This window comes from Excalfactoria chinensis, unplaced genomic scaffold, assembly GCF_039878825.1.
Source record: "Excalfactoria chinensis isolate bCotChi1 unplaced genomic scaffold, bCotChi1.hap2 Scaffold_68, whole genome shotgun sequence".
NCBI classification, from domain to species: Eukaryota; Metazoa; Chordata; class Aves; order Galliformes; family Phasianidae; genus Excalfactoria; species Excalfactoria chinensis.
This window is the reverse complement of record NW_027315710.1, coordinates 1,134,968-1,148,577: the sequence shown is the minus strand read 5'-3', so window position 1 is coordinate 1,148,577 and position 13,610 is coordinate 1,134,968. Positions and strand designations below refer to the sequence as shown.

Here is a 13,610-nt window from a genome sequence, read left to right as displayed (position 1 = left end):
TTTCCGTGATGCAGCATCATAGCACAGCCCTGAGGGCTGTGTGTCCTAGCACAGCTGCAGGCTGTGCATATGGGGCTGTAGGCGGGTGCCCAGGGCTGTCGTGCAGAGCAGGGTCCCTGCTGTGCCCCAGGGGCTGTGTGCTGGCTATGGGACTCTGCTGCCTGCCAGGCTCAGCACTCAGCCTGCCCGGGGAGCTGCCCAGGGTGTTGCGGGGAGATGTGTGGCGGGAAGGAGTCCCCCGGCAGCGCTTGTGCTGCCACAGCTGCTGCCTGGGGCAGGGGATCACAGCTCCACTGCACAGCAGGATGTTTGTGAGGGTGCTTTGCAAGAGGAGAGCCAAGGCAGGGATTTCCCATTTCTTGTTCTCAGTGAAAGCAGAAATGATTGGAGGCAGAAATCTAAAAGGGGCTGTCAAATATGAACACAGCTCTGAGACTCTCAAATATTTCTTCAGTCCATCGGTTGTTTTGTGAACAGTCACACAGAATGCACAGAATGTGCTTTCAGCCTCTCCTTCCTAAAAGATAAAAGTTCTCATTGTTTTCTGCAGACATTAATAGTTCACTTATCCCACAAACAGGCTGATTTCTCTAAGACAAAGTGAAGCGCACAGAGGCTCGGGCTGGGGTCTCAAAGAGCAGCAGGAATAAAGAGGAAAATTTCCAGGAAGCTGGGTGTATGATTAGGAAATGAGAAGAAATAAACAGCTCCCTAATCTTCTTCTGTTCTTTTAGGGTTGGTGTAGCTCATGAAAATAAATAGAAGTTCTGGAGTTAAATGAACATTTTCCAGAAGGAAGGGAGAATTTTCATAATAAATCAGATGTGTCTCTGAGAAGGGTCTGGACTTGTCATTATCTTCTGCACTCTGAGCAGGACTCCAAGCCCAGGAACAGCAGATGCCCAACAGCAGCTCCATCAGCGAGTTCCTCCTGCTGCCGTTGGCAGACACGCGGCAGCTGCAGCTCCTGCACTTCTGGCTCTTGCTGGGCATCTACCTGGCTGCCCTCCTGGGCAACGGCCTCATCAGCACAGCCGTAGCCTGCGACCAGCGCCTGCACACCCCCATGTACTTGTTTCTCCTCAACCTGGCCCTCCTCGACCTGGGCTGCATCTCCACCACTCTCCCCAAAGCCATGGCCAACGCCCTCTGGGACACCAGGGCCATCTCCTACGCAGGATGTGCTGCACAGCTCTTTTTCTTTCTCTTCTTCCTCTCAGCAGAGTATTCCCTTCTCACCATCATGTCCTATGACCGCTACGTTGCCATCTGCAAGCCCCTGCACTACGGGACCTTGATGGACAGCAGAGCTTGTGCCACCATGGCAGCAGCTGCCTGGGGCAGTGGGGTTCTCAATTCCCTGCTGCACACTGCCAGTACGTTTTCACTGCCTCTCTGCCAAGGCAATGTTGTCAACCAGTTTTTCTGTGAAATACCCCAGATCCTCAAGCTCTCTTGCTCAGAATCAAATCTCAGGGAAGCTGTGTTTCTCATTTTTACTTTCAGTTTAGCCTTTGGGTGCTTTGTTTTCATGGTTGTGTCCTATGTGCAGATCTTCCTTGCTGTGCTGAGGATGCCCTCTGAGCAGGGAAGACAGAAAGCCTTCTCCACATGCCTCCCTCACCTGGCCGTGCTCACCCTGCTTGTCATCTCTGGCTTTTTTGCCTACCTGAAGCCCCCCTCTGTCTCCTTCCCATCCATGGACCTGATGGTGGCACTTCTGTACTCGGTACTGCCTCCAACACTGAACCCTATTATATATAGCATGAGGAACAGGAAGGTCAAGGATGCAGTGAGGAAAGTGATTACTAAATGTGTTTCAAAAGCTGTGAACTGCCCATCTTTTAGAATTCATATAATGCAATCCAGCTTTTTTCTAAATCAAGCTCTCTTTTGTTGACTGTTCTGTTCATTTTATATGTGTAATTCATTATTATTCTTTATATATATATACTGTAATGTTTTTCACTAAAATATCATTAGTCAAATCAATTCCTACTCAGTTTGTACCTTTCTAGTGTAGCCCATACACACTGTACATAATGAACCAGGCTCTCTGTGAAGCTTAACAGAATAAAGAACATGCAGTGACTCTGTCTGTCCTTCCTTTGGAGCTGACAGGGTCGGATGTTCTCAGAAACTCACAGTCCAGCAGGAAGCACACGGCTGTTCATCAGAATGTACAGTGACTTCAGCCTGCAACAGCTGATGGGCCATCCCTGGGCTTCTGGCTGGGGTCTGTGCTTTCAGGCTCACATCTGCCAGGGCCTCTGAGAGGCCAGCAGTAGCAACAGGTTTGCACGTTGGTTGTCAGGTACCTCTTACTCATTTCATTTCATAGTTGTGTCCTATGTGCAGATCTTCCTTGCTGTGCTGAGGATGCCCTCTGAGCAGGGACGGCTCAAAGCCTTCTCCATGTGCCTCCTTCACCTGGCCGTGCTCTCCCTGCTTGTCATCGCTGCCTTTTTTGCCTACCTGAATCTCCCCTCCATTTCCTCCCCACTCCTGGATCTGACTGTGGCAATTCTGTGCTCAGTGGTTCCTCCAACACTGAACCCTATTATATACAACATGAGGAACAGGGAAATCAAGTGTGCTCTCAGCAAGGTGTTGCAATACGCATTATTTCAGCTTCAATAAAGTGCACATCTTCCTCACAAGATTCCCAGTGATGGTTCTTTATGTTTTAAGCATTTTTGATTGTTTGATTGTGTGTGATATAGCAACCTGCAAAAAAATGTTATTGAACTTATAATTTATTTCACTTCTTTCCTACCTACTTTCCATTTTCTCACTCCAAGAGCCCATGTAATCATCGAAACAGATTCTCCAAATACATTAAAAGATACCTAAAAGGCTTTCAAAAAAGACTTTTCCTTTTCTCTTCTCTCTTCCTCCCTTGTCTGGGTCTGGGGGAGGTACAGCCACAGACAGCAGCACAACGTGCTCTTTTCATTCCTGCTCTCTTCACACTGCCACAGTGCTCTAAATTAATCTGAACTCTGAAGGCCTGAAGGTCTTGTGTGTCTCACAACAGTCCTGTTGTCTGTACAGCAGCACTCCGGAGCTGCAGTCAGTAGCCGGCAATAAAAACGGCTGTGTCAGAGCTGGTCTCCTTGCTGGCACTGCCACGACAAGAGGGCCCCTTCAGAGCAGGGCCAGAGAACTGGAAGCCTCTTCCAAAGCTGGTGTATGGAATGTACCTTAAAAGCTGCTCACTGAGAAGACTTCGAGATCTTCTGGTTCTCTTCACTAAGTGATAATGATAGTTTCACGAGTCACAAGGAAATCTTAAAGGTCTCAAGGCAGTGCTGTAGTTTAGAATTTGTTGTGTTAAAGCTATTTACTAAGATAGACAAAAAAAAAGGTAAAAAAAAAGCATTTTGATTATATAGATCTATATCTGTTTATATACACATGCAAACATACAATATATTTTCACATATATATGACATTTGCAGTTGCAAAAAGATATGCATAGATACTAATTCATATGCATATCTGTTTTCAAGTCAGGACCTGCTACAGGGGTTTTAATAGCCATAGGGTTCACTGTAGGAGATGAAGCAACTGTTGGGCTGTTCCAGGACTTAGAGCAACTGCAGAGCTCATTGCCAGAGCTGGAATCACCACAGGACCTGTCACTGAAGTTGGAGCAGCCACTGGGCTCATCGGAGGGGTTGGAGTGACCACAGGGCTGTACCTCCTGGCATAGTGCATCTTTCTTGGGAAGAATTTGATTCATTTTCTTATCACAATGTTTGGAACAGCTGTGGGGAATTGAATACCCTTTCAACCCCAGGGTTTTACATCTGGAGATGAGACACCTGCACTGACTTCCTCGGCTGAATGATGGCCCTGCAAAGGGGAATTCAGATGGTCCCTGTCCTTGTCTGCATGTCTTTTTTATTAAGGGTCAGGAGAAGAGCTTTCCAGATGAGGCATTTCCACTTCTGCTAGGCAAACACGATCTGTTAGGACAAACTGATACAGTAAAAGAGTTAATCTCAAAGTCAAAAGTTAGTTACGTGGGCCCATAAACAAGTAGGATGTGCAATTAACATAAAGGAAGAACATCCTGCATAATAAAGGGAGCATTGCCCAAGAAGCTGTCCAGGACCAGGCAACTTCTATCAAACATGACAGGGTAAAAAGGACAGAGCGAGGAAGACTTTGAGCCTTCGCGTGAAAGACATCTGACTTCATCCCTACGACCACTGGAGGGAGTCCCCCCACTACAAACTGCATGCGCCGGAGGGAGAGGCAGTATGTAAAAGAGTCACTGGAAACAATGAATAAGTAGTTGGGTTCCAGGAAATTTATTGAATATGTATGAGCTTGGCTTTGAAATATGTAATGCTTCTGCTTGCTGGTGCAAGACAGATGGAGTGATCCCCCTTTGCACCCGACACCCAATAAATGCATTCCTGTTTTATAACTTCACACTGGGTCATAGAGTTTATTCCTGAGGTCAATTTGGCGGCCCAGATGGGACCAGCTCTATTTGGTGGCAGGACCAGCTGAGAGGGGAGACACTTCTGGCTCACCCTGAGGTTTCTCTGGAGGACTCCCTTCCTCACCTCATCACTGCAGGGACAGACAAGGACCATCCATATGTGGACCAGGTATGTGAAGGGTAAGGGGAGCCCATAAGTCCAGAGGAGACATCCTACACAGTGTACTGCCATCTGTGCTGTCCCTAGGGATGTGAGCTCACAGCTTAGTTTACCGGCTGGGGTAGGAAGACTCCTAGGGGGAGTTCCTATGAACGGGACCTGTAAATCATATGCATGGAAACAAGAGCAAGTACCATATCCCAGGTGGTCGGCAATAGGACGGACCTAAGTTGGTCTCTCCTACGGGTATGGGATATAGTGGATATCCTGTCAAATGGTAGCCTGGGTTCTCCTTGCTGTAATCGTGGGGCTTATAGTTTGTATGGCCATTATTATCATCTGCTGCAAGTGTTTGGTACCGTGTGTCAAGCTGACTCTGGGAAAAAACCTTAAAGTTTGCAACTGGTCATCCAGGGTATGAGCGTTACTAAGATTCCAGCTAGAATCACGGTGAAGGAGTTGACAACAGAGTCCATCAGACTTCTGGGGAATGGAGCAAATTCCAGTAATCTCCCTGGGACAGATCAGCCAGGTAGTTGGGAGGTATCAACTTAAAACTGAACAGGACTCATGAGTATTTCACACATTGACAATGCTTAACACATTCTCATTGTTTTCTGTCTTTATCTTCAGCTCTTTTCTTCACTTCTAATGACATTAATGAACATCTTTCACACTTACAGCTTTAAAAAAAAATAGAGGAAAAGAAAGAGAAAAAGAAAAAGGAAGAGAAGAAAAAGAAAAAGTGAAAGAAAAAGAATAGATAGGAAGGGATAGATAGAATCACAGTGAAGGAACTGAAAAAACATTCCAAAAGACCTGGGGGAGATGGAGCAAATTTAAGTAATCCCCATGAAAGTCAGAAATCAGTCAGACAGTTGGGAATCACAGAATCACAGAATTGTAGGGGTTGGAAGGGACCTCTAGAGATCATCGAGTCCAACCCCCTGCCAAAGCAGGCTCCCTACACCATGTTGCACAGGTAGGAATCCAGGCAGGTCTTGAATATCTCCAGAGAAGGAGACTCCACCACCTCCCTGGGCAGCCTGTTCCAGTGCTCCATCTCCCTCACTGTAAAGAAGTTCTTGCTCACATTTGTGCGGAACTTCCTATGCTGAAGTTTCAGCCCATTTCCCCTAGTCCTGTCCCCACGCACTACTGAAAACAGACCAGCCTCGCCACTATGGCTCCCACACTTCAGGTATTTATAAACCTGGATCAAGTCCCCTCTCAGCCTTCTTTTCTCAAGACTAAACAGACCCAGTTCCCTAAGTCTCTCATCGTAGGGGAGATGCTCCAGGCCCTTCACCATCTTTGTGGCCCTCCGCTGGACTCTTCCCAAGAGATCCCTGTCTTTTTTGAACTGGGGAGCCCAGAACTGGACACAGTATTCCAGATGAGGCCTCACCAGGGCAGAGTAGAGGGGGAGGATCACCTCCCTCGACCTGCTGGACACGCTCTTTTTAATGCACCCCAGTATGCCATTGGCCTTTTTGGCTACAAGGGCACACTGCTGGCTCATGGCCAACCTGTCGTCCACCAGGACGCCCAGGTCCCTCTCAGCAGAGCTCCTCTCCAGCAGCTCATCCCCCAGCCTGTACTGGTGCATGCAATTATTCCTCCCTAGGTGCAAGACTCTACACTTGCTTTTGTTTAACCTCATCAAGTTTTTACTGCCCAGCTCTACAGCCTGTCCAGGTCTCGCTGAATGGCAGCACAGCCTTCAGGCATGTCAGCCAATCCTCCCAACTTCCTATCATCAGCAAACTTGCTGAGGGTGGCAACTATCCCCTCGTCAAAGTCATTGATAAAGATGCTGAACAAGACTGGACCCAGCGCGGATCCCTGGGGAACACCGCTACTTACAGGTCTCAGACCAGACTCTGTACCACCAGTGACGACCCTCTGTGCTCTGCCAGTCAGACAGTTCTCTACCCACCTCACTGTCCACTCATCTATTCCACACTTCCTCAGCTTCATTATAAGGATCTCATGGGGAACAGTATCAAACGCCTTGCTGAAATCAAGGTAGACTACATCCACTGCTCTCCCCCCATCCACCCTGACAGTGACAATGTCATAGAAGGCTACCAGGTTGGTCGAGCAGGACCTCCCCTTGGTGGACCCATGCTGACTACTCCTAATAACCTCCTTTTCTTCCAGTTGCCTGGAGATGGCATCCAGCACAAGCTTTTCCGTCACCTTTCCAGGGACAGAGGTTAGGCTGACTGGCCTGTAATTACCTGCATCTTCCTTCTTACTCATTTTTGAAGACAGGAGTGACACTGGCTATCCTGCAGTCTTCAGGCACCTCCCCCATTCTCCAAGACCTCTCAAAGATGATAGAGAGTGGTTCAGCAATCACCACTGCCGGCTCCCTCCGCCCCTGTGGATGCACCCCTTTGGGTTGCGTGGCTTTGTGAACATAAGTGTGGCCTAGGCACTCACAGACCACCTGTTCCCTGACTAAAGGCAAGTCTTCCATTCCCCAGACCCTCTCAGTAAGCTCCAGGGTCTGGGATTCCTGAGGGTGAGCTTTCTCACTGAAGACAGATGCAAAGAAGTCCTTCAGTATCTCTACCTTCTCTGCATCCCTGGTTACCAGAGCACCCCCCTCACATAGTACGGGACCGGCATTCTCCCTAGTCTTCCCTTTTCCTGCTAGCATACTTTACAAAGCCTTTATCGCTACAGCCAGATTCAATCCTAGGTGGTTTTTCACCTTCAAACAGGGGCAACTCCTTGTGCACATCTGCTCTAAGCCAAGAGGAGTCCCATCTCCCATGAGTCTGTGGGGAAATTAATCTCATTTCAATCTCAGGCTTTTACATCTGAAGATGAGAAACCTGCACTGACTGCCTCAGCTGAATGATGATCCTGCAAAGGAGAAGTCAGAGGGTCCCTGTCCTTGTCTGCGTGTCTATTTTAATTAAGGGCCAGGAGCAGAGCTCTCCAGATGAGGCATTTGCACTTCTGCTAGGCAAACACGATCTGCTAGGACAAAATGGCATAGTAAAAGAGTTAATCTCAAAGTCAAAAGTTAGGTATTTGGGCCCATAAACAAGTGGGATGTGCAGTTAAGACAAGGGAAGAACATCCTGCACACTAAAGAGAACCTGTCTCAAGAACTAGACCAGTATTGGACTACTTCTATCAAGCACGACAATGTAAATAGGTCAGAGCAAGGAAGACTTCAAGGCTTCGTGAAGAAGATATCTGTCTTCATCCCCTAGACCACTGGAGGGACACCCCCACTATAAAGTGCACCAGAGTGAGGGGCAGTATGTAAATGAGTTACTGGAAACAGTAAAAATGTAGATGAGTTCCATGAATTATGCTGTATATGTATCAGCTTGGCTTTCAAATATGTAACACTTCTGCTTACAGGCATGCAAGACAGGAGTGATTCCCTTTGCACCCGGTGCCTAATAAACATATTCCTACTTTATAACCTAACTATAGTTAGATTCTGCAGCACAAAATCATGCTTCTGGAATCAATGTGTACATTGGTGAGTAACTGATCTGACATCCAAATGTGTTTTGCAGAAATGACCCTGCCGTCTATCAGGAGCTTTCAGCCCTGGAGCCCCAGGGAAATCTCCAGGGGAAGCAGGGAGGAAGAGAAACTCAAATCCTCGGGTGTGCTGAGCTGGGCTGGGCTCCTGGGACACAGGGAGCTCATACAAGTGGGCAGTGCTGCAGAGAGACAGCTGTGCCCAGGAGCAGCTCTTGTGCACAGCACAGCCTGCAGCTGAGAGAAGGAGAGAAGAGAAAGGGGAAAGAGCTTGAAGGATGTGAATGTTATGAGCAGGCTGTGAGTTTGCTTCAGGAACACTGCACACAGACCATGACACGGTAAGTCTCACTGCAGACCATGCAGCTGCTATTCATAGAGGGTTAACTAAAACTGAGAAGTTCCATAGCAGATCTGGCTTCTGGCACTGCATGCTTCTTTATTGTGAAAAAAGACTTCTGCTTGAGCTGAGGGTTTCCATGCTGCAGTATGAAAGCACAGCCCTGAGGGCTGCGTGTCCCAGCACGGCTGCAGGCTGTGCATGTGGGGCTGCAGGCGGGTGCCCAGGGCTGTGCTGCAGAGCAGGGTCCCTGCTGTGCCCCAGGGGCTGTGTGCCGGCTATGGGACTCTGCCGCCTGCCCGGCTCAGCACTCAGCCTGCCCGGGGAGCTGCCCAGGGTGCTGCGGGGAGACGTGTGGGGGGAAGGAGCCCCCCGGCAGGGCTTGTGCTGCCACAGCTGCTGCCTGGGGCAGGGGATCACAGCTCCACTGCACAACAGACTCTTTATGAGGGTCCTTTGCAAGAGGAGAGCCAAGGCAGGGATTTTCCTTTTTCTGTTCTGAGTGAAAACAGAAAGGAATGGAGCCAAAAAATTTAAAAGGGGCTGTCAACATTGAACACAGCTCAGAGGCTCCCCAGTATTTCTCCAATCAGTTGGCTGTTTTGTGAAAACTCACACAGGTTGTGTTTTCAGCCTCACCTACCTAATAGGATACAATCAACTTAAGTTATAGCTCTTTTCTGCAGGCATTAATAGTTCACTTGTCCTGCAAACAGGCTGATTTCTCTAAGACAAGCTGAAGTGCACAGAGGCTGGGGCTGTGGTCTCAAAGAGCAATTGGAGTAAAGAGGAAAATATCCAGGAGGCTGGGGTATGATATAGGAAATGAGAAGAAAGTAAGCGCTCCCCAGTCTTCTACTCGTTACGGGTTGGTGAAGCTCATGATAGTATATACAAGTTCTGGAGTTAAATAATTATTTTCCTAAGGGAAATGAAAATTTACATAGTATAGCAGGAGGAGTGAGTTTGAGAGTGGTCTGGACTTGTCATTATCTTCTGCACTCTGAGCAGGACTCCAAGCCCAGGAACAGCAGATGCCCAACAGCAGCTCCATCAGCGAGTTCCTCCTGCTGCCTCTGGGAGACACACGGCAGCTGCAGCTCCTGCACTTCTGGCTCTTGCTGGGCATCTACCTGGCTGCCCTCCTGGGCAACGGCCTCATCAGCACAGCCGTAGCCTGCGACCGCCGCCTGCACACCCCCATGTACTTCTTCCTGCTCAACCTGGCCCTCCTCGACCTGGGCTGCATCTCCACCACTCTCCCCAAAGCCATGGCCAACGCCCTCTGGGACACCAGGGCCATCTCCTACGCAGGATGTGCTGCACAGTTCTTTTTCTTTCTCTTCTTCATCTCAGCAGAGTATTCCCTTCTCACCGTCATGTCCTATGACCGCTACGTTGCCATCTGCAAGCCCCTGCACTACGGGACCTTGATGGACAGCAGAGCTTGTGCCACCATGGCAGCAGCTGCCTGGGGCGCTGGGCTTCTCAATTCCCTGCTGCACACAGTCATTACGTTTTCACTGCCTCTCTGCCAAGGCAATATTTTGAACCAGTTTTTCTGTGAAATCCCCCAGATCCTCAAGCTCGCCTGCTCAGGCTCCTACATCAGGGAAGTTGTGTATCTCATTTTTATTATCAGTTTAGTCTTCGGGTGCTTTGTTTTCGTAGTTGTGTCCTATGTGCAGATCTTCCTTGCCGTGCTGAGGATGCCCTCTGAGCAGGGACGGCACAAAGCCTTCTCCACGTGCCTCCCTCACCTGGCCGTGGTCTCCCTGTTTGTCAGCACTGCCTTTATTGCCTACCTGAAGCCCCCTTCCATCTCTTCCCCATTCCTGGATCTGACAGTGGCACTACTGTACTCAGTGGTACCTCCAGCATTGAACCCCCTCATCTACAGCATGAGGAGCCAGGAGGTCAAGGATGCTGTGAAGAAAGTGATAACCAAATGTGTTTCAAAAGCAGTGAACTGCCTATCTTTTTGAATTCATGCCTTGTAATGCAGCTTTTTGTTAAATCAAGCTCTCTTTTATGGTTTGTTTTATGCCACTTTAGATGTGTAATTTATTCCTTTTTTAAAATTATTTATTTATTTATTTATTTTTAATTTTGTAATGGTTTTCTCTAAAACATCATTACTCAAATCAATTCCTAATCAGCTTGTACCTTTGTACTTTAGCCCAGACATGCTGTACATAATGAACCAGGCTCCCTGTGTACCTTAACAGAATAAAGGACATGCAGGGATTGTGTCTGTCATCCATCTTGTGAAACAATTCTGGAGCTGTCGGGGTCTCATGTTCTCAGAAACCCAGAATCCAGCAGGAAGCACACAGCTGTTCATCAAACCGTGCAGTGGCTTCAGCCTGCAACAGCTGACAGGCCATCCCTGGGCTTCTGGCTGGGGTCTGTGCTTTCAGGCTCACATCTGGCAGTGCCTCTGAGAGGCCAGCAGCAGCAGCTGGTTTGCACGTTGGTTGTCAGGTCCCCTCTTCCTCATTCCCTGTGAGACCCTGCGTTATCATGTCAGAAGTTTCCAAGCTTCCTCCAGGGCTTCTTCCTTTTTGTACACAGAGGTGGTCACTGCCTCCAGGAGGGTCTGTGGAAGAGGAGCTGAGAACAAAGGTCGGATAAAAGTTACCCAGAACTTACAAGAGCCATTCTGGAGCCTAGGCTGGTAGGTAGAATGCTGCCTCTCATGAGATGACTGACACAAGGAGGTCAGGAGACGCTTGGAGAACAGAAATGGGAAACTGATGGGAGGGAAGTGGAGCCTACATGCCATGCTCATAACCTTCTGCACCAGCAAAGGTGACCCACAGTTACCACTGCTGAAACCTCACCTCCCTCTGCCTCACTCTGCTCACATCCACTCTTTGGTCTCCAGAAACATTCAGCAAACGTTGGTGAATGTCAGCGCCTGCAAATTTTTCCACTTGGAGGAATTCAATGGCTCACCTTTGCTTCAGATGCACTTCCATGTTAGGTGCCATTCTGAAACACGGGAGCAATGTTTAATGGGATGTTGTTGGGAAGGTTCAACCTCTACAGCCACACTTCCAATATCTGCCTCTGATCTTACAACCCACGTAATAAAAGAGGAGGCATTTCTTTTGAAGCAGATCTTATCACTGGAGGTTAGTTGACCTCCCTGTGGCACGGGGTTGGAACTTGGTGATCCTTGGAGTCCCTTCCAACACAAGTCATTCTGTGTTTGATGAATCTCATAAAATATACAATACTGTTAACAAGTAAGTTACAGAACATTAGAATTTCATTTATTATTTATTTATTTTAATTACAGTAGTGACTTAAAAAAATAATAAAAATTTTAAAACCACTGGGATATTTACATTATACTATTATTATACTATGATATATCATAAGTGCAAATATTGTTTAAATAACCATCATGCAATCAATGCACAGGACCTTTGGGTCCATGCACTGCTAAGAGACACTGAAAGCACTTGAATGCCAAAAACCAAAGCAGAACCTAAATATGGCTACTCCAGTTTTCTATGGCAATGAAATCTGCTTAAAGGGCAGGTGGGGCTGGAGCATCTCTCTATGGATGGCTGCACTCTGTGCCATTCCAGGGGAGAAAAGACAAATTGGCTGCTGGGCCATTAATGGGTCTGCTTCTAAATGACCGACTGGAACTGAAACAGGTGTCATGGCTTTGTAATTTTTGCTATTGCTATTCCACATCATAACATCGTGGAGCACACAGAAGAACAACACGTACCTGAGGGTCACACGGTCAGGGAGGGATATACATCACAGAAGTGACTCTTGCTCTCACTGCCTGGCAGTGGGTGTAGGTGTGCTTCCAAGCCCTGCACCTCCAATTTCAAAACGGGTTTCTTGGTCTTCGGAAACCTCTCTCTCTCTCTCATTTTACTTGATTTATAAGCCTCAGTTTCAATTAGATTGTATGATATTGTGTTATCTTGTATTCTGGTATCATAATTAGTAAAATAAGTTTTCCTCCTTAGATTGTTTACCACTTCTCTGTCTGCTTCCTTTGAGTCCAGCTGCTATCTCCCTACCCCTTTCCTTTTTCCTACCCATTTGTAGGAGGCTGGGGGGCCCACGGACATACTTCGCCCCCTGTCACAGACATAGATTGATCTAGATAACTCTGTGACTGTTTTTGGTTGAGAATGCATGCATAACCATAAGATTTTAATGATGGTTAAAAGTTAGTTAGTAGGGAAGAAAATTAAAAAGGATTTCTTTAAGCCAGAGACTGCAAAAGCAGTGCTACGAAGTTTTTCACTTAGACGTTGGTGAGGTGCTGGCACAGGCTGCCCAGAAACACTGTGCATACCCTGTCCTTACCAGTGTTCACGTTCAGGCTGGGTGGCATCCTGGGCAACCTGACCTACAGCCTGACCTCACTGTTGGCCGCAGCAGGGTGTCGGAAATAGGTGACCTTTGAGGCCCTGTGTACTGAAAGGCAGCCACATGGTCTCCCCAGAGCTTTCTGTTCTCCAGGCTCAACAAGCCAAAGTCACTCAGTCTCCAAAGGATGCGCTCTTGATGCTGGCCTTACAAGTCATGTACCTGATTTCTAAGTTATGTGCCCGTCACATGCTAATAGTGTGGTGCCAGTCCAGGGGGTCAACAGAAAGGACAAAGACACCAATAGAAAGGATAGGCTTCTTTTTCTGCCCACTACAAAATTATACAACAAATAACGCATTGTCTCTAATCAAAAAATAAGCTTAGCAGTAAAGGCAATAAGTGAGGCAGTGAGCCTAATCATTGCTTCGTGAGCTCAGTGATTAAGATACACCACAAGCTGACCCAACACTTTCCCATCACTCAGATCCGCAGTCATTGGGGAGCTCCATTTGCAATGACGATATGGAGAACCTCTCCCAGCCATGGGGAACTTGTACAGCAATGCATCCATCCCACGGATGAGGCATCCACAGCCACTGTAAGCAGGTCCAGCCTTTATACCACTGAATAAACCAGTCTACTTAGCTGTGTGGGGAAACACCCAGTGCCCTCTACACCTCTTGGCTTTCTCCCCAAAGCCTGGCCAGGGTTCAAGGAGGCACAAAAGAACTTGTGTTGTCCTTGGTGATGTACCACTGGCCTCTTTGGCAAGACTGTCTGCCTAGGCC

The 13,610-nt window shown here is 47.8% G+C and overlaps 2 protein-coding genes across 2 annotated transcripts; both read left to right on the top strand.

The window, feature by feature from the left end:
* The first annotated feature begins 898 nt into the window (after positions 1–898).
* Positions 899–1,900, top strand: LOC140265136 (olfactory receptor 14J1-like). The gene has a single exon (XM_072361021.1). The coding sequence runs from the start codon at positions 899–901 to the stop codon at positions 1,898–1,900; it is 1,002 nt and encodes a 333-aa protein (XP_072217122.1).
* A 7,606-nt stretch (positions 1,901–9,506) lies between these two features.
* LOC140265135 (olfactory receptor 14J1-like) lies at positions 9,507–10,457 on the top strand. The gene has a single exon (XM_072361018.1). The coding sequence runs from the start codon at positions 9,507–9,509 to the stop codon at positions 10,455–10,457; it is 951 nt and encodes a 316-aa protein (XP_072217119.1).
* The last annotated feature ends 3,153 nt before the right edge of the window (positions 10,458–13,610 follow it).